Genomic DNA, 20,377 nt, shown 5'->3' with positions numbered 1-20,377 from the left:
TGAACAAGTAATGTAATATATCACATGGACCTTGAGTCCACGCTGTCTTGTGTTGTTTCTTCATTTGTGTCACATAGTTACCTTTTGCCCTTTTACAAAACTATAAGCTTCTTGAGGGCAGGCATTGGGGCCTTGGATTCCAGTTCTGTCATCTCCCAGCTATGTGAACTTGGGTATGTTGTTTGACTTTGTGTAGTCTTGATTTCCTCATTTGTAAAATGGGGATAATAATAGGCCCTACCTTTAGGGTTGTGGGGATTAAATGAGATAGTGTAGACCCTGGTATAGTAGAACCTCAATAAGTTATCACTCTTCTATTTTTCTCCCTCTCTTCGCCTGTCCCTTTCCCTTCTCCTCCTCTTTCTTTTATTGTCCTATACCTTCCTTTTCTCGTCTTAGTTTCATAGGACAAATTTTTCTTGAGAAATATTCATGTATTTAAACTGTTCTTGCAAACTACTTCCATTTGATGGGGCTGTCAAAGTGACACTGGAAATAACACAACACAACTGAGAATGAGTGACACTGTTCCATCAGCACATCTTGACTTCCTCGCAGACTTTGGAGTTTTCTCCTAGTGCGGTCTCTTGTCATGTTATCATTTCAGGAGGGTTTAGGAGATGTCTGAGTTTGAAAAAAAAAACACAGGAGGCAATGAAAATGAGAAGAAAGAGGGAAAGTGCAGCTCTTATGTGATTTTTTCATCCATAGAAAGTATTTTTTTTTTTATCTTCTTAACATTTCACACATAAAGAGACCAAAGTGTGGAGCAGTTAATTAATTCTCTCAGATGATATAATAGGAAGTAGAGCTGGATAGTTCTAGGAGTAGAACACATCGGACTTTCATCTCCCAAATCAATGTCCTGTCCTACAAATTCCCTCACCGACGTGATTTCCACTGACCTCTCCCTGGTTTGGTCATTTCTGGCTGCATATACTCTTGCAATATCCCCCTGCAGGCTCTTTCTCCTGGCAGCGGTCCCCATGCAGCCTATGCCACACACTACCACCAGCCTCACCTTCCTCAAAGGGCCCTTTCATATATGTCACTTTCCTGCTCAACAGCTTCCAGTGACTCTCCACTGCCTGTAAGGAGGACACCCAAAGACCTTGCCTGCTCCAACCCACCTGCAGTGTCGCGTTCTTTTCAATGACAAACTTTCTAGGTACTCGATTCTTGCAAAAACAGTCTGCCCTTTAAATTTATTTTGTGCATTCCCCTAGTATGCTAGTTTTTATCTGTGTCAGGCAGTTGATGACTAATTGTGTATATTGTTTGTGGAATATTGCATCTTAGGTAGGCAAAGGGAAAATGCATGGACTCACACGCTTATCAAATAGATTTCGGGCATCTTTGATGTGTCAGGTAAGAGATGTTGAGAGGTAGGAGTTGAGAACGTAACAGGTGGTTTATAGAAGAAAGCATAGTTCCTCATTAGAAGAGAAGAAGAAAGGTAATTCAAATTGTGTTAGTTTTCTATGGCTGCTGTAAGAAATTACCACAAACTTGATGGCTTAAAATGGCAAAAATTTATTCTTTCACAGTTCTGGAAACCAAGTCTGAAATCAGTACAACTGAGCTGAAATCAAGGTGTTGGCAGGGCCATGCCTCCTTCAGGGGCTTCAGAAGAGGATTCGTTTATGCCTCTTTCAGCTTCTGGTGGCTGCCAGCGTTCCTTGGCTTGTGGCCACATCACTCCAATCTCTGTCTATATGGTCACACTGCCATTTCCTCTTCTTTTGTGCACGTCAAATCTCATTCTGCCTGTCTCTTGTAAGGGCATTTATGATTACATTTAGTGCCCACCAGATAATCTAGGATAGTCTCCCCATCTCAAGATCCTTAATTTAATCACACATGCCAAGCACAGACATTTCTTGCCATGTAAGATAATATTCACAGGTTCCAGGAATGAGGATGTGAATGTCTTTTGGGGGGTTATGATTCAGCCTACTACGTAAGTCATGAGGTCATAAAAGCTGTTAAGAGCTTTTCTTATGAGTGCTAAAAATGAAGAGTACCTAGTTACATGGTACTAAGTACTAAGTGATAAAAAGTTTTAAAAATTCATCTATATTTTCTAATGGTAGTAATATCGTTTAGAAATTGTATTCAGCTACTTGTAACAGAGCACCCCCCACTGACCACGTCTTTCAAAAAAGCTGACTTAAACAAGATAGAAATTTATTTTTCTTTTATGAAGACCACCCAGAAGTGGATATCCCAGTGCCAATTAGTATGGAGCTCTAAGAAATCATCAGGGACCCCTTATCTTTGCATTTCTATGCACTGCCACACCTGGATTCCAACTTCAGTATCAAGTGATGGTCCAGATGGCTGCTGGAACTCCAGGCATTAGATCCAGATGCCAAGCATCAGAAAGGCATAACACTGTCTGCTTACACCTTAATGTCTAGAACATACTAGATGCACCTAGATGCAAAGTTGGAAAATTTAGTTTTCCAACTGGTCACATTACCCAATTTTTTTTTTCTAGAGGAGAAGGGGAGATGGATATGGGAAATCAATTAGCAATCTTTCCACAGCCATAAACACTCTTAAAAACCTTTTTTTTAATCGAGATACAACTGACATACAACATTATATTAGTTTCAGGCATACAACATAAGGATTTGATATTTGCATATATTGCAAAATGACTACCACAATAACTCTAGTTAACATCCATCACCACAAAAATGGTTACAATTTTTTTTTCTCTTGTGATGAGAACTTTTAAGATCTACTTTCTTGGCAACTTTCAAATATACGATACCATATTATTAACTATAGTCACCATGCATACATTACATCCCCAAAATTTATTTATTTTATAACTGGAAATTTGTACCTTTTGACCACCTTCACTCATTTCACCCACCTCCGACGCCCCACCTCTGCATCCACCAATCTGTTCTCTGTATCCATGAGTTCATTTGGTTTTTCTTTTGGATCCCACATATAAGTGAGATCATATGTTATTTGCCTTTCTCCATCTGACTTATTTCACTTAGCATAATGCTCTCAAGGTCCATCCATGTTGTCACAAATGGCAAGGTTTCCTTTTTTCATGATTAAATAATATTCCACTGTGTGTGTGTGTGTGTATACATATATATACATTTTTTTCTTTATTCATTTTTCCATAGATGGACATAGATGGACATTTGGGTTGCTTCCATGTCTTGGTTATCGTAAATAATGCTAGAATGAACAAGGGAGTTCAGATATCTTTTTGAGTTAGTGCTTTTGTTCCCTTTGGATAAATACCCAGAAGTGGAATTGCTAGATCATATGGTAGCTCTATTTTTAACTTTTTAAGGAAATTCCACACTGTTTTCCATAGCAGCTGCGCCAATTTACAATCCCACCAACAGTGCACGAGTCCCCTTTTCTCCAGAGCCTCATCAACACTTATTTCTTGTCTTTTTGATACTAGCCATTCTAACAGGTGTGAGGTGATGTCAAACTGTGGTTTTGATTTGCAGTTCCCTGATGATTAGTGATGTTGAGCATCTTTTCACGTACCTGTTGGCCAATTGTATATCTTCTTTGGAAAAATGTCTGTTCAGATCCTCTGCCTGTTTTTTAATTGGATTGTTAGTTTTTTACTATTGAGTTGTATGTGTTCTTTGCATATTTTGGATATTAACCCCTTATCATATATGTGATTTGCAAATATTTGCTCCCATTCAGTAGGTTGTCTTTTCATTTTATTGATGTTTTCCTTTGCTGTGTAGAAGCTTTTTAGTTTGATGTAGTCCCACTTGTTTATTTTTGCTTTTGTTGCCTTTGTTTTTGGTGTCAAATCCAAAAGATCAACACTAAGACTGATGTCAAGGAGTGCACTGCCTATGTTTTCTTATAGGAATTTTATGGTTTCTAGTCTTATGTTCAAGTCTTTCATTCATTTTGGGTTGATTTTTTGTATATGGTGTAAGATAGTGTTCCAGTTTCATTCTTTGGCATGTGGCTGTCCAGTTTCCCCAACACTATTTATTGAAGGGACTATCCTTTTCTCTTTGAATGTTCCTGGCTCCCTTGTCAAATATTAGTTGACTGTATATGTGGTAGTTTATTTCTGGGCTCTCTATTCTGTTCCATTGACCTGTGTGTCTGTTTTTATGCCAACATCATACTGTTTTAATTACTATAGCTTTGTAGTAAAGTTTGAAATCAGGGAATGTGATGCCTCTAGCTTTGTTCTTCTTTCTCAAGATTTCTTTGGCTCCTTGGCATCTTTTGTGGTTCTCTACAAATTTTAGGATTGTTTGATTTATTTCTGTGAAAATACCAAACTTTTTTTTTTTAGCAACTTCTATATGTAGAAGCATGACTCTGGCTTGGGGATACAAAGGTGTATTATGGTTGTCTCTGCCCTCAATCTGGTTGAGGAGACAGAATGCATAAATAAAAGATTAAAAAAGACGTTTTAGTATCTAATGAGTGACAGAGGTAGTAAATGTATGTGGTGAACTTTCTGAAAAATGTGGGGCAAACAGGATTTAGAAAAAAAGAATGAATGATGGAGAATCTTCCAGCTTGGCTTCATCTTGAGCAAAAGCATAAAAGCATGAATGTTCATGAAATGATCAGTAAGTACTGAGTAGACCAATTTGGTTACAGATATGTATGGAGGAAAGCAGTTCCCCACGGTAACCTGCTGTCACTCCCCTAGCAAGGAAGAAAGGGGTCAGATTTGTGGATAATGATAGAAATAACAAAAATAGTTAGCAGGTCCTGGGAACTCTGCTAAGTGCTTTACAAACATTTTATATCCTTGTAATAATGTTGCAAGGTGAGTATAGTATTTATTTATTTATTGTCTGATCAGCATCCTTTTTTGGCAGAAGGGCCCCTCCCCAATCAGAGGCATGGGCACATTTGGGGGCTCTACCCAATAGAGTCTTTCCCAGAAGTCTGGATCTTGAACAGAGACACACATGGATGGAATGAAATTACTGTTGCATCAACCGGTGGCAGCATCTAGAAAGAAGATGCATAAGTGGCCGCTACTGTGATCCTTGGTGCTTTAGTTTCTGATAGTTCAGCCCATCCTTCAGTACTGGGAGTCACAATTTACTTTTCCAAGGCATCCTGTCCTTTAGCTTATGTTGGTCAGAGCTAGTGTCCATTGCTTACAAAAGAAGAACTCTAACCTTTTCCATAGCAGAGAATACATTGCAAGCAGCAGATCCTGAGGGATGTGGAGTTGGTGGTGGTGGGGGGTGGTATTTGGAATTGCTTTTCAGTTCAAAATTGGATAGAAGGCAGCTAGATTTCCATTCAGATTTCAAGATAAAAAATAGCAGACCGTAGTACTCAATGGTGAAATAGATCAATCAAGTTAGCACTCGTGTTGTCTGGGACTGTATGCCCGGAGCCATAAAGCTCTGGGGCAAGGTGGCTATCCTAGACCCCAGGGTGTGGGAAATGTCAGGGCTCTGTTTTAAGAGACGTTGGATAATTTGTTACAAGGGATGGACATGCTCAAATCTTTAAAGTCTTCAAGGAATAGAATGAATCTCAGAGTATTTATGTGATCATGAGAAAATATTGACTTCCTGCTTGCTGCTGCAGAATGAGATCCTCAAAAATCAAATCTCATTGCTGAAAATGCTATCTCACTTACTTTTATGTCCGAGTTATGGCACGCATCAGAAGAGAGTAGGAACCCCATAATTGAAATCGAGAAGTCTGGGAGTAGGCAGGGGACTTGGACAATCCCAAGTTCTGAAACCCTTCTGAACTTCTCCCCGCACTCTTTCCTTCTCTAAGGAAGCCATACTCTCTTTCAGCGGCAAATTAGCGTTTTTCCCATTGTCAACCCCTCAGTGTTTTCTACTGATAATGATTTTCCATGATAAATCAATGTCGTCTCCAAGAGTCAACTGCAGAAGTGGAGTGGAGAGTTCAGCATTTATACTCAAAGTTGTCACAGGAATCAGCAAATTCTGCAAAATGGGGCAATGTCCGCAGGAATGGATTTTGAGGACGTTTGACCAAGGAGGGCAAAATACGATTTTAGATCGGGTCAAACTGATCAATATGAATTTACTCAGCAGACATTCTTTATTAGTATGGGCATGATCCTAATACAAACTTGGGTTGCCTAGCACAAGCCTGGACCAAATGTTGGCTCATGCAACATGACAACAAGGGGCTAGGAATCCCTTGGCATAGCATAGAGGAAGGGACTCAAGAGGCAGAAACTCTGAATTTGATCTATCAAATATGCCTCCAATGGGGCGCACAATCTTTCAAAGGCAATTAACTAATCATTCCAACTGGCTCTGAATGCCACTGACAGGAGTTGCCCAGGAAGTGGGCTTTCTGATCTCTGTGGGGCTGGAGGAATCCCGGGTCGACACCCCGGGTGGCAGTAATTCACTGCCAGGAGCAAAGCCGGTGGGGTTATGATATTAGGCAGCAGTCCAAACGCGATTAGCAGATCTTAGAGAATGGATAATTCACAGATCACTCTGGCTATGGTTTATCACAGAGTTCCCAGGAACATAAGCAGTGGACATTCCACTAAGATATCATATTCCAACCTTGTCAACTCCAAGTTTAGCAAGCAGAGATCTGAATCAAGCCATCATCCTAGATAGTCATGGTTACAGACGGGAGTTAGTTGGCACCCCCAGAGCTCCTTGATTGAATAGTAGGCTGGGTGCCTTTGGAAAGATGCTACAGTATTATCAAATATGGACACCGTGAACCTTCCTCCCGCCTTCCTTGCAGCCACTCCCCTAGTAACTGCTTCCTGGAGAATGGAAATAGCCAAACTTTCTAGAGACTTTGGGAAACTGACTCTGATGGAAATTGTAGCCTGTTGGAATGGCACTCCCATCTGCCAGAGTGGAGACATTGGAAGCAGATGACATATGGTCTTCCAACTCTCATTCACCTCATGGTAGGCCCAGTGGGACCCCAAGCTCATCGTGTGGATAGTACTCTAGTATCTGAAAGTATTATTGGAATACTTAACCTTAACAAACTGTAGAATTTCCACTTTGGCTCCCTGATCTGAATCGGTGCCATCGGACTTGGTGATTCCTGTCAGACTCCCATTGTTTTTTCTGACTTGGAAGCAGAATGGAGAATGATGGTGTACTGTGGTAAAGTTAACAAGGTGGTGGTTTTGATTTGGTTGATGTTCCAGAGATACCCCCTTACTGAAGCAAATTAATACATCTCCAGGCATTCGGTTTGCAGCTACTGATTTGGCGAAAGCATTTTCTCCATTCAGATAAACCTGTTTCCCATCACCCGAAGGATATGTAGCACAATCTGACTCTGTGGCTCAGGGTCATGTCAGTTCTCTGACTCTGGATCATAACACATAGCTTTTAGGGATCTTGACCATGGACTGGCAAACTTTTTCTTAAAGAGACAGATGGTAAATGCCTTGGGCTTTAGTCCATAGGGTTTCTGTTGCAACTACTCCAGTTTGCTGTTGTAGCATCAAAGCAGACATAGACAATATGGAAATGGATGAGTGTGGCTAGGTTCCACCAAAACTTTATTTACAAAAGCAGGTTGCAAGCTGGATTTGGTCCCTGGGCCACAGTTTGCTGACTCCTGACCTTGACCATCAGCATCTATAGAACATCATACTAGTCGCTACAGTGATGACAATGTGCAGAAAGGACCTGGTGAGCAGAAAGTGAGAGGTGCCCCATGACAGACGGTGGGAGATATATTCTGAGAAATACAGGGGCTTGCCATCCCAGTGAAATTCCAGAGGGAAGTTTAATAATATAAACTTTTATATTATTATAAGAGTGAAGGTTAAGTTCTTCATCTTGAGTTCCCTACCACTAAGAATGAGGTACAATGTTGAGTTTCTTTGGATCTTGGAGCCCGAGGTACAATGTTGAGTTTCTTTGGATCTTGGAGCCAATATGTATCATATTTAGATACCTTGGTATGCCCATTTACTAGGAAACCTGAAAAGCAGCCCATGGCCTCATGGTTAATACTTCTTTTCCACTGTGTTCACACCAGGCTTTTCTACACCTGAGTGGAGGACATGTCTTCCTCTGTGTGCACGGACATGGCGGTGAGCATGAGCAGGGATGGTGTCAGATTGGCCTGAAAGGGAATCTGCCTACCTACCTCTGTGAGTGACTTATGAGTCAGTCTCCTGGAAAGACTTTGGTGAGTATTACACATCATGAAACCCAAAGAGGTGAACAAGGATCTCAAATTTCCTCTTAAGCCGAATAACAGCTTACCTCATCTTGATATTAAGAGCTGTTCAAAGAGTTTGCTCATTCCAGTGTGAACTTACCTTCTAGTTAGGCAGATTGTCTATAAACCTAACAGCAGAAACTTGCTTAGTTTTACAAGAGTGGGGAAGGGAACAAGCAGGTAAGAAAGAGGGTAGGTGGGAGAGAAAATTGATATAATCAGTGGTAGTGTAAAAAGTTAACTTTTCCCCTTTTTCACAAAAAGAAATGGATACTTAATGTAAAACCTTTAGATAACACAAAAGAGTGCAAAGAAAAAAACCAAAAATAATTTTTTTCACCCAGAGATAACCACCATTAACAAGGGCTTACTCCTTGGGGCCTGCCCGGTGGCACAGCGGTTAAGTGCGCACATTCCACTTTGACGGCCCAGGGTTCGCTGGTTCGGATCCCAGGTGCTGTCATGGCACTGCTTGGCACACCATGCTGTGGCAGGCGTCCCACATATAAGTAGAGAAAGATGGGCACAGATGTTAGCTCAGGGCCAGTCTTCCTCAGCGAAAAGAGGAGGATTGGCAGCAGTTAGCTCAGGGCTAATCTTCCTCAAAAAACAAAACAAAACAAGGGCTTACTCCAATCTAACCTTTCTCTTATGCAATGACTATGTGTGTGTGTATATGTATTTAAACAGAATGACAACGTATATGCTCATTTATAACCTGCTCTTGAACTTTGCATTATAGTGATCATTTTTCTGTGTCGATGAATATTCTTCTATCACATGACTTTTAATGCTTACCTAGAATTTCCACAAACAGAAAATGCCTTAAATTTCTTAACCAGTGACCTATGGTTAACGTTTACTAACCAGTGCTTCCTGCGGAGGCTATCTGCCAGGACAGAACATATTAATGGCTATGCCTCCACAACAAGCTGTCACCATAGATGGCTTTACCAGATCACTGCACATTATTGGAGAACATCTGAGGTGAAGAGCTAATCCATTAATTGAAATAATTAGGATATTTCTTTCTCTGTTGATTTCCTCAATTCCCCTTTTTGGCATTAGTCATACTAACTTATATTCATGTCAAGTTTTAATGTAACCTCTGTCAGCTTTGGGAACAACATTTATGCCACAATGAATTTTACCTAAAAGGCACAAAGCTGACTGCAAAACATATCTATTACAGTGTCACAGATGTGAGTCATTCATTTAGTAGGTACTTACTGAGGACCTAAAATAAACAGAGCAGTACCTTTCTAGGTGGGCAATATTCCATAAACACTGAGCTTCCACAATGGTCAAAGATACCAAGAAATATAATTTCTTTCAAAGAGTTTGCTTTCTATACAGAGGGACAAGATATGGAACCAAGACTAAACATATAACAGTACAAAAGATGTCATAGGGCAATACCCAATAATGACTACAGGCAATAGTGGCTTATTTTATTTTATTTTTTCGGTGAGGAAGATTATCCCTGAGCTAACATCTGTTGCCAATCTTCCTCTTTTTGCTTAAGGAAGATTGTGCCTGGGCTAACATCTGTGCCAATCTTCCTCTATTTGGTATGTGGGACACTGACACAGCAAAGCTTGATAAGTGATGTGTAGGCCCATGCCCAGGATCCAAATCATGAACCCTGGGCCACTGAAGTGGAGCATTTAAAATTAACCACTATGCCATCGGGGCAGCCCCTGGGGTTGTCGTTGTTTTAAGACTGGTTCCTGAGGGTTGGAGCAGTCAGAAAAGTCTTCAATAATGTCTTGAAATGATTGAGAAGATAGAAATAGGAAGGGAGAGCTTTCAACTAAGGCTAGGAGACACGTACATTTATCCCCGGGGGACAGTAAATGGAGCTCACCAGAAGTGTAGGAGTGGGAGTAGAGTCTGAAGGAAACACTGTCAAACAGGAGAGATCCTTGAGTGCCAGGCTGTCAGAGCCCCGGCTCCACCCGGAACATCACAGGAGGCTTTTGAGCAGTGCAGTGATCTGGTGGCCTGAAGACCTTGATGTGACAAACGTCAGTTCTTACTCTTAGATCCTTTGAAATCTCTTAGGTAAGACTTTTTGAACTTATGTTGGAAGTCAAAATTGTTTCCCCATCATCACTCTATTCCTGCTCCTTGCTCAAGATCCACATGCAGAAACTGGCCCAATAGTAAAACAGTCCAGTTATAAATTCATACATAGAATTTGCAAAATTAACTTAAAAAGTTCCAATAATTGAACCAGAATTTTTTTCCTACAATGGCACAATTAAGATATTGTCTTAATTCAGTGAAGTTTCTCTTACTAACTTTTTGTCTCAATACATTTTCATATTATAAAACAAATGCAACATTGTTGAAGGTATTTTGCAAATAGAAACAAAATCCTATAATCAAAAACTAAACATAGCTATTTAAATTTTATATGTCTTTCCAGCCTTGTCAAAATGCATATTTATTTTTGCCCAGTTGCAATAGTATTGGAAGTATGTGAAGCTAACATACTAATATTAACTGGTTATTGAACTTAGAGTGTTTACAATTGAGTTTTAATGATTTTTTAAAGCAATATTTGCATATGATAAAACTAAGTGGTATAGAAAGATAGAGAGTGGTAGTAAGTTGTAGTAAAGAGTAAGGAATCTCAGGCTTTGTGTTCTTCCCCACAGAGCCTGAATGTCAGTAGTTTCTTGCGTATTCTTCTGGAGACATCCTATGGCCAAACAAATATATACATACACACAAAAATATATGCATATATAATGTTGCCTTTCGCTAGATACAAATAAAATATTTCCCACAGGTACAACCAACTGGAAGGAAGGACCATGCTGTACAGGACGTGCGGAGTGCCTTGCACGTATTCCTTGCTTTTGCGCACTGATTTGTACTTCTTTTTTCATCTAGTAATGTGATTTGGAGATTGTTCCACATCAGCATATACAAAGCGCTTCATTCTTTTCAATGGCACTATATTTTAACCACTTCCTACGGATAGATCATTAGGCTGTTCCCAGTCTTTTGTTACTATAAACAATGTTCCAACAAATATCCTTACACAAAACAGCAGAAGCACATAAAATTATGGTCAGTATTGTAAAATCTCCTTTCAAAGAGGTTTACTGTTTTTATTCCCACCAACAATGCATGCAAGCTGATTCCCAAACCCAGGCCAACACATATCTTAATCAGTCTGAAGGATGGGAAACAGCGTCTCGCTTTAATCTGCACCTAATCCAAAGACATTTTAAATTGTAAGTTTTGAATGTGTTTGAATCAAGTTTTTCTCTGTAATTGGACAAGCAAGCTTCAACCACAAACCTGAAACAGGTACAGATACTACTAGAAGGTGATGAGCTGGTGAGAATAAGTGAAAAGCAAAAACTCCTTGAGAGTGTCTGCCCGTTGATGGGGATAGCAATACCATGTAATTTTTTGCTTTGTGCTTCCTCTTCTCCACTTTCATCAGGCAGCATTAGGAAATTGTGAGTTACAGGACTGTGCAGTGTGCATGAGCCTTGCTTGAGGGTATGGCAAGTTAGAAGAGCAAGCAGAGGGCTCCCCTGCCTACTTCACATCGAACGCCAGGTACCTCTCCTTTCTCCCTAGCAGACTCGCACGGCTGAAAAATCAAGGAGAATAACGGAGAAATAATGGAGGTAAAAAAAGAATTTAAGGATTATTTGACTTGGGAAAGGCTTACGGAAATCAGCATTTTGATTCACTATTTCTTGCTATGTCTGCGTTTCATTAACTGGCAGGGAACACTGGGTACCCTGCCCTTTACCTTGGCTGTAGTCAGGGAACCTCAATGGAATTGAATCCGTGTTTGAAGAGTTTTTTGGAGAAATAGCATGCTGTGAGGCATGCTCTGTTCGCAAATTATTCACCCCCCAACCCAACCCCATTCATTATTTATTTTGAGGAACTGGATGTGCAAGACAGGAATATGTATGCCTGCACGTAAGATCCCAAATCAGGCTATTGGATGTTCGATACGGAGACCTCGAATCTCGCAGAAGACGATCCAAAGACAGAGAAAAAAATAAAGCTTCCCCCTGACCTGAAAAATATCTTGACTACCCTCCTCCCCATACGTAAGAAAAATCTGTATTATCGCAAAAACATACGTCTATCCGCGCTGGATCCTATTCTATTCTCTTTTAAAATGAGCTTTAGATGTCAAAAGTGAGGAAGAAGGCTTGGTAAGGCTAACACCGAAGTGCAAAGCGCAAATTTAGATTTGGGCCTGAGAGTAGGTTCCAGATAAGCGCCTCGAGTCCCACCCACACCTACCCAATCAGGGGAAGACCCCGCACTTATGTTTGGTGTTTAAAACCCCCAGTCCTGCTCTTTGTGTTGGCCGCATCGGAGTCGCCCCTTCGCAACCTGGCGATCGAGGATCGAAGACACCGTGGTGGTGGCCCCGCAGCCTGCCCGCTCGCGCCTCCCGCCCCCGGAGCCGCCCTCGGCGGGCTCGCCCTCCGTCCCCCGCCGCCGAGCCCGGCCCGGCGCAGGGCCCCTCGCCAGCGCCCCCTCCCCGGCGCGCTGCGGCTGGCGCTCCCCAGCGCCCCGCCTGACGCTGCAGCTGGGCCGGCGATTCGCCATTGGATTAAAAATAGCAGCGTCCCCCCGCCCGCGCCCGCCCGCCCCAGGCCCGGGTGTCCGCTCCCGCCCCGCGGCCCGCTCTCCCCGCCCGGCCCGGCCCGGCTCCCGTCGCCGCGCAGCCCGCCGCCGCCGCGGGCAGCCCCAGCGCTCCGGCTCGGCTCGGCTCGGCTCGGCTCCGGTGCGCGCCGCGGCCATGCAGCGCCGGGGCGCCCTGTTCGGCATGCCGGGCGGCAGCAGCAGCAGGAAGATGGCTGCAGGAGACATCGGCGAGCTGCTTGTGCCCCACATGCCCACGATCCGCGTGCCCAGGTCCGGGGACCGGGTCTACAAGAGCGAGTGCGCCTTCTCCTACGACTCCCCCGTAAGTGAGGCTCGGGGCGCGCCCGGCGGCTCGGGGGAGGGTCGCGGTGCCGGCGGCCTGTGGCGGCCGGGAGCCGCGGAACTCGGCGGCGCACGAAGCTGGGGAGAAGATGCGCAGTGGCAGCCGGGGACCTCCTCCTCCGGCGGCGGAGTTGGCTCAGGGGCACTGCAGTTCGGCGAGCACTTCGCGAGTGGCTCCCGGGTGCCCGGCGCGGCGTTCCCCAAGGCTGCAGCAGCCGAAGACCGGGTCGCCAGGGGGGTTTGCTCGGCCAGCTTTCCTGGGCTGACAGGGCCCCATTCCCAGCAGCCTGCCCACAGCCCCGCCACGGTTTGAAAGATCGAATCGAAGAGTTCCCTGATCTTAACTGCACGTTGCAGATGGTTTGCGTCCTTCCGGGGGCGCGAGCGGAGGGCGGGTATGTGGACGGGATGGATTCCCCCGAAACGCACACAGCCCTGCTCTTTCTGGGACCATTTGCTTCGCCCAGGGATTCCCACTCCTGGACAGTTCTGATTTCCTCTCTGAGCTTTTATTCTTCCACTTTCTATTTCTCCTCACTCCTCTCTATCAGCATGTCAGAAGAAACCTTCAAGTTCCTCTACTCGGGCAGCAGAAATAGGGGGTCTCCTGGTTTTCTATTATGATTTTCTTAACCCTTCCTCCTTTCTCCTCTAAATGAGTCACTTGGACTGAAATGCACTGGTATGGATTATTAAAAGTTCCAAATTGCGAGTCGTGACCTCAGAGACCGGAGGGGAAGACCCATCCCTTCCTTCCACCCAGCGGTTGGCGGTGGTTTTCACCAGGTTGTATGTGTATGTGTGAGAAGAGAAGGAGGGTGATTGTCCCTTTCAAGAGTCAAAATGGGCTTCAAAGTGACTCAGCTGTCTGGCGTTTATCATGTCTTTTGGAGGACCAGGTTATTTTTATCCACCCACTTTAGATCTCATGTGTCACCGGGCAGACCTCAATGCAACCGCGAGGTTCAGGCACTGGGAGGACTGAGGCAGGTTTCACGACAATAGCCTGACACATTTTATTCGTATTATGTAGAGTATTGTTGGAGGGAAAAAGAAACCCTAAATGAGCGGGAAATTTTCCAAACTATTCTTTATTATCTTGTGGGTTGATTTTGGCTGACTTCAAAACATTTTTGTTTGGAATACGTTGGAGTCCCAGAATTAGTATCCTCTCCGTGACATTTTAAAATGTTAATTCTAGATCGTTTAGGGGATAAAAATCTCACTTATTTGTTCGTTACTTATTTTTTTTCTTCACAAAGGTCTATATAGAATGGAATGAAGTGGTTGTATTTAATACTTAGCGTATTGTGATCACACTACTTAAAGTGACTGTCAGCAGTGCCCTTAAATCCTGTTGTTCACAAAGTATTTGAAAATGCCCTTTTCAGATTTTGTGTCCAATGTTGGGCAGGTTTCCACTAATAGCTCTCAAAGGTGGCAAAGGATGATGGTCCTAACTTGAGCAACTGACAGATTATGAACTCCAGTAAGAAGAAAGTGGCTTAAGTCTTTCTGAACAGCGCACCATGTAAAGTGGGTAAAATGACTTTTTCTGTGTTTGATCTGGGTTGCTCTTCAAATTCTTCTTACAAACTTTGTTATCGGAAATCTTTACCACACTATATAGTGGATAGCAGGTGTGAAAAAAAGCTGATTATTTTAATTCGCTTCCACAGTTATTGTGAGCTTATTGTGTGCCAAATACTATTCTAGAAGCAACTTGTCCAGTGCAAAATGATGATTTCGTTCATCCTATAGGAGTTCCTTGAGGGAGACTGGGGTTGATTACAAGGCAGATGAATCAGTGTTTCATTATCTATGTTTCAGGGGAGGAAGAGAAAGAAGATTTTATAACAAGTTATATTAAAGCACTGCATGGTAATGTCAGATCTTTCCCTGTGGCACTTACTTAACACTTCATGAATCCAGCAAGGTTCTTGAGCACCTTCTGTGTGCCAACTCTTACATGCATGGCTGTAAGAACCATACAGAGCAAAATCCTTTGGTGTGATTACATCAGAGTCTGTAATCCATAAATGCTATAGGACTGTGGTAGAGAAAAGACCAAAACCCAAACCATTTGAGTGCAAAAAGTAGTCATCCTTGGGGCCAGCCTGGTGGCGCAGTGGTTAAGTTCGCATGTTCTGCTTTGGCTGCCCAGGGTTCGCCAGTTTGGATCCCAGGTGTGGATGAGGCACCGCTTGGCACGCCATGCTGTGGTGGGCATCCCACATATAAAGTAGAGGAAGATGGGCACGGATGTTAGCTCAGGGTCAGTCTTCCTCAGCAGGAAGAGGAGGATTGGCAGCAGATGTTAGCTCAGGGCTAATCTTCCTAAAGAAAAAAAAAGTAGTCATCCTTGCTCTGGATACTTTTGAAAAGGTCATAGATAAAGATGGATAGAAATAAAGGAGACCAGCATTCCAGGCAAGGTAAATCACATGTGCAAATACATAAAGTGTGAATATTTTCTTCTTACTGGCTTGTAATGTATTTGGAAGCAAGAGATTGGTTTACCAATAAGGGAGGTGAGAACCAAGTAGAGAGTAGAAGATGGGGTCCTTGAATACCTAGAAGAGGATCTTGATTTTATATGATCATTTATGCAAAGCTACTGGAAGTAATGTGATTTGCAGTGGTGTGAGAGGAAGACTGGGTTGATACATTTTTATTATGTATCTACCGTGTCCAGGGCATGAACTGAACACCTTTGCTATTCCTCACCTTTGTGAGTGTGAGTATTAGTGGGACAACATGCAAACTCATTTCAGTGTCCCTCTCCTTCCTTCCTTCCCACCTTCTAGGGCTTAGCACATAGCAGGTGCCCAGAACAGTTGTTCTAGGAGGAGTGAAAATTTGTTTTTTCAGCTACCAATTTGGTTTCATCCCAGGATCACCTCCCCATCTTGACCTGTAGGTTCATCTCTCCATGACTTCATCTTGCAAGGTCTGTAATGTGACCTTCCTGGAGAGAGGAGACTTTGTGTCTTTGTGTCCCCAGCAGCGGGCCCGGCATCTGGTATACAAACCAGGAACTCAATGAATGTCTAGGAAATGTATGAATTGCATGGGGTCACAGGATCTGAAAATGGTAGGGATACAACATATGGGAAACATTGGGAAAGGAATCATGTGGGATTATCATGTAGAATGTGGTGACTTCATTGATTGTGCGGGACAACCGTGAAAGAATCAGCCAGCCTGCAGGGTTTGAATCCTGGCTCTGTCACCCAGCTCTGTAACTTCTCTGTGCCCCAGTTTCTCCATCTGTAAAGAGGGGACAGTAATAAAACCTACCTCATGGATTTGTTTTGTGGATTAAATAAATTCATGTGTATAATATGCCTGGCCAATTAGAAACTGCTATAGGATGAAAAGAAAGAGATAAAGAGTCAATCACGGGTTGTAAGCCCGAGTGTTTGGTTGTTCAGGGGTTTTGTAGAAAGTTAGGTGAGGTTAAGTAGAGAAATTATCTTGGTTCACACTTCTGCTCACAAGCCTTCATGGACCACCATGTAAAACGCACTCTCATTTCCTTGGTTGTGGAACCTCTCCTTCATCTGAATGTACCTTGTCCCCCTTCTCCTCCATTTCTAGATTACCAGCTCTGGAGATTCCAGTCTCTGGGTCTTTAACATGTAAGACTCATTTCCTTTTCCATGACCACCTTCCTGTCTTGATCATCTTTTAGGTCCATTTCTCAGCCTTCCCTTTCTGCTTCAGACTTCATCCTTTTCTCTGAAGCCTTCATTACTTAGAGTCTGTGTCATACAACACAGCAGTTAGTTATAGTCTGTCTTCCATAGTTTGCCATCATTTCATTTTCTTTGACCCATTTAACTGGTAGTTTTAAACAGCTACTAGATGTGGAGCCTTGTACGAAGCATGAGGTACGGAGAGGCGCTGGGCCACTCTTGTGTTTATTATGCCTCCTGCCCACCTGTCTGAGGGTGGAGAGCTTATTTTATGCCTGGTCTGAGTTGAGGTCAATTGAAAGACTGAGACAAAGGCTTTGGCACAGGCAGTTTATTTTGGAAAGGTATCCCAGGGAACAGAAGTGGAAGAACATCCAAGGGAATAGTGACAAAGAGAAGGAAGGAAAGCCAATCCAAAAGTGATTGATTGAGCTGGCTACCACCCTTGGCCACTGGTGCTCATTCTGGTCGGGGACTCTCTGAGGAACTGTTGAATGCACCTCAGCATCGTCCACCCGGGACACACAATAGAAGAGTATTTATCCACTGGCTCCCATGGCCCGTTGGTCAAGGGTGCTCCAGGGGTGAAACGCCCTCACTCTTCCAGGTTTGTATTTGTGCCAGAGAGGCTGAGCAGACTCCCCTCAGGCTCCCTGAGACCAGCAGCAGCTGAGAAGAGCGAGACCCCGGTGCAGTGAGGCCAGGATGTCAGGCGCATTTCTGTGGCAAGCAGCTGCACACACCCAAGAGGTGGCCCGAGAGGATGTGAAACCAGCATGAGCATGTCCCCCACACCTCTTCTTCCCTTCCAGCATCAGCACTATTTTGTAAAAAGAAGCTTTTTTTCCCCATTCTCTGAAGCTCTGAGGTCTCTTGGTGATATTAAGATATCACTGTTGGTTCTCTGCCTTTCTGGAAGTCTGCAAAACTGGTGGACGGGGGCCTCATGGTACTGGCTGGTCTGGATGTCCATGGGAGAGGCTTTGAGATCATCTGCTTGTAGGGAAACTTCATATTATGGGCTCGGTAAATCCTTCTGTAATATTGTAATTTATGATAAGGAATATTTCTTTGGACTTTGTTCCTATTCCTGGCACAGAACTCCTAAAACTCTTGACGTTTCCTAAGTGATAAGAGCCACGAAGGTGTCTTTTGTTATTCATAACAAGCCCCTTTCAGCCACACCTGAGTTCGTGTTAATAGGGTGACTTTTGGAAAACCCCTAATGATGGGCTGGTTGCCAGGGTGACCAACCATGTGATTAGAGGGTTGGAACTTTCAGTAGCCCCTCCGGAGAGGCGCCGGAGATTGACTTAATCAAAAATGGCCAATGATTTGCCTATCTGATGAAGACTTCATAAAAATCCCTGAACTGTGGGGTTTGGGGGGCGCTGGGAGGGTGGGCGTGCTCAGAGGGGACATGGGAGTCCATGCTCTTTTCCCCAGACCTTGCCCTATGTATCTCTTCTTCTGGTTGTTCACTGGTATCCTTTAACATCTTTGGTAATAAACTGGTAATCTGGTAAGCAAATTGTTTTCCTGAGTTCTGTGGTTACTTTAGCAAATGAATTGAACCTCAAGAGTAGGTTGTGGGAACCTCCAATTTATAGCTAGTTCTGAAGGAGAGGTGGCAACCTGGACTTGCGATTGGCATCTGAAGTAGGGGCAAAAGAGGAGGCAGTCTTATGGGACAGAGCCCTTAACCTGTGGGATCCGATGTCAACTCCAGGTAGATAGTGTCAGAATTGAGTTAAATTGTGGGATGCTCAGTTGGTGTCTGGAGGGTTGGAGAATTGCTTTGGTGTGGGAAAACCCCCACACATTTGGTGACCAGAAGTAAAGCATTCTGTGAGTAGAGTAGAAACACAGGAGTGTTTTTCCTTTACTCGTCTGTCTTTCTGTCCTTCCTTCTAAAAGTATTTATGGATCTGCTTGGTACTGTCTTAGATATTGCTAATAATAATAATGACAGCTAACGTTTACAGAGATCAGTGGTTCTCAATGTGTGCTTCCGGCACCAGCAGCACCAGCATGTCCTGGGAACCTGTTAGAAATGCAAATTCTTGGGTCCCATTCCAGACCCACTGAAGCAGACAGCTGGGGGCAGGGGATGGGGTCTTGGACTCTAGCAATCTGTGTTTGAATAAGCTCTCCAAGTGATTCTGACATGTGCCATAGTTTGAGACCCAGTGACAGGGTGCTTACTAGGTTCTAGGCATCGTTCTAAGCATGTATTTATTCAGATATTACCTCATTTAATCCTCACAACAACCTTATGGTGTATATTATTACCATTTTGCAGATGAGGAAACTGAAGCACAAAGGTGACACAGATAATAAGTGCAGGAGCTGAGATTTGAATCCAGGTTGTCTGGCTCTAGAATCTGTGCTTTTTGTTTTTTATTTATACCGTTTTAACCATTTTAATTGTACAGTTCAACCCGAAAGTACATTCGCATTTTCGTGCAACCATCACCACCATCCATCTCCAGAACTTTTTCATCACCCCAAACTAAACTCAGTACCCGTTAAGCAATGACTCTCCATTCTCCCCCTCTGCCAGCCTCTGTAACCCCCGTTCTATTTTCTGTCTCTATGAATTTTGCCTGTTCTAGGTACCTCGTATAGGTGGGATATGTAAGTGGGATCACACAGTATTTGTGTTTTTGTGTCTGGCTTATTTCACTTAGCGTATCTTCAATGTTCATGGTGTAGTATGTAGTAGAATTTCCTTTCTGTGGCTGAATAATATTCCCTTGTATGTATACCACATTTTGTTTATCCATTCATCTGTTGATGGACATTTGGATTGTTTCCACTTTTTGGCTGTGGTGAATGAGGCTGCTGTGATTAATGGTGTACAAGTATCTGTTTGAGTCCCTGTAGAAGCTGTACTTTTTTTTGTTGTGCTCTGAAAGCTGCCTTTCAGGCAATGAGACTTGCCATCATGGTGCTTACTTGTAGGGGAAAGAATAATTTAATTTAGAATATATGTGGAAAAATCCTCCTCTTAATGGATAAACAGATATAAGATAGTAAAGCAAAATTTAGGAACTTAAGGATTTTTTTTCTCTTCTAAGGTGTTAACTTTAAGTCTAATTAGTTTCACAGATCGAAAATACCCTTCCAAAAGCAACTAAAAAGTTGTTTGATAGCACTGGTTCTCAAGCTTTTTGGCCCCTTTATACTCTTAAATGTTTTTGAGGACCCCAAAGAGCTTTTGTGTGGTTTCTGTCTACTGATATTTACCATGTTAGAAGTTAAGACTGAGAAAAATTTAAAACAGCTTCCATTCCATTAGCTATTAGAGTGATGTCATCAGATGTCATGTAGACTCTGAAAAATGCCACTATCAGCTCATGAGAGATAGGGAGTGAAAAAGGCGGCTAAGTCTTATGAAAGTAGTTTTGACCTTGCAGGTCACTTGAAGGGTCTTGGGGCATCCCAGGGTTCTCAGGCCATACTTGGAAAACCAAAGTTCCAGAAGTTAGGCAAGA

At 43.1% G+C, this 20,377-nt stretch overlaps 1 protein-coding gene across 1 annotated transcript in view; it reads left to right on the top strand.

Annotated features, from left to right (window-relative positions):
• Positions 1-12,835: 12,835 nt before the first annotated feature.
• The window catches only part of USP13 (ubiquitin specific peptidase 13), a 107,450-nt gene continuing 99,908 nt past the window's right edge, over positions 12,836-20,377 (top strand). The window contains exon 1 of the mRNA XM_014838347.3: positions 12,836-13,162. Coding sequence (XP_014693833.1) covers positions 12,995-13,162 — 168 coding nt within the window. The 5' untranslated portion in view covers positions 12,836-12,994. The remainder of the gene's footprint in view (positions 13,163-20,377) is intronic.

This window comes from Equus asinus, chromosome 5 (assembly GCF_041296235.1).
Source record: "Equus asinus isolate D_3611 breed Donkey chromosome 5, EquAss-T2T_v2, whole genome shotgun sequence".
NCBI lineage: Eukaryota > Metazoa > Chordata > Mammalia > Perissodactyla > Equidae > Equus > Equus asinus.
Note: the sequence above shows the minus strand (reverse complement) of the source record. Positions and strands in the feature narration are given on the sequence as shown.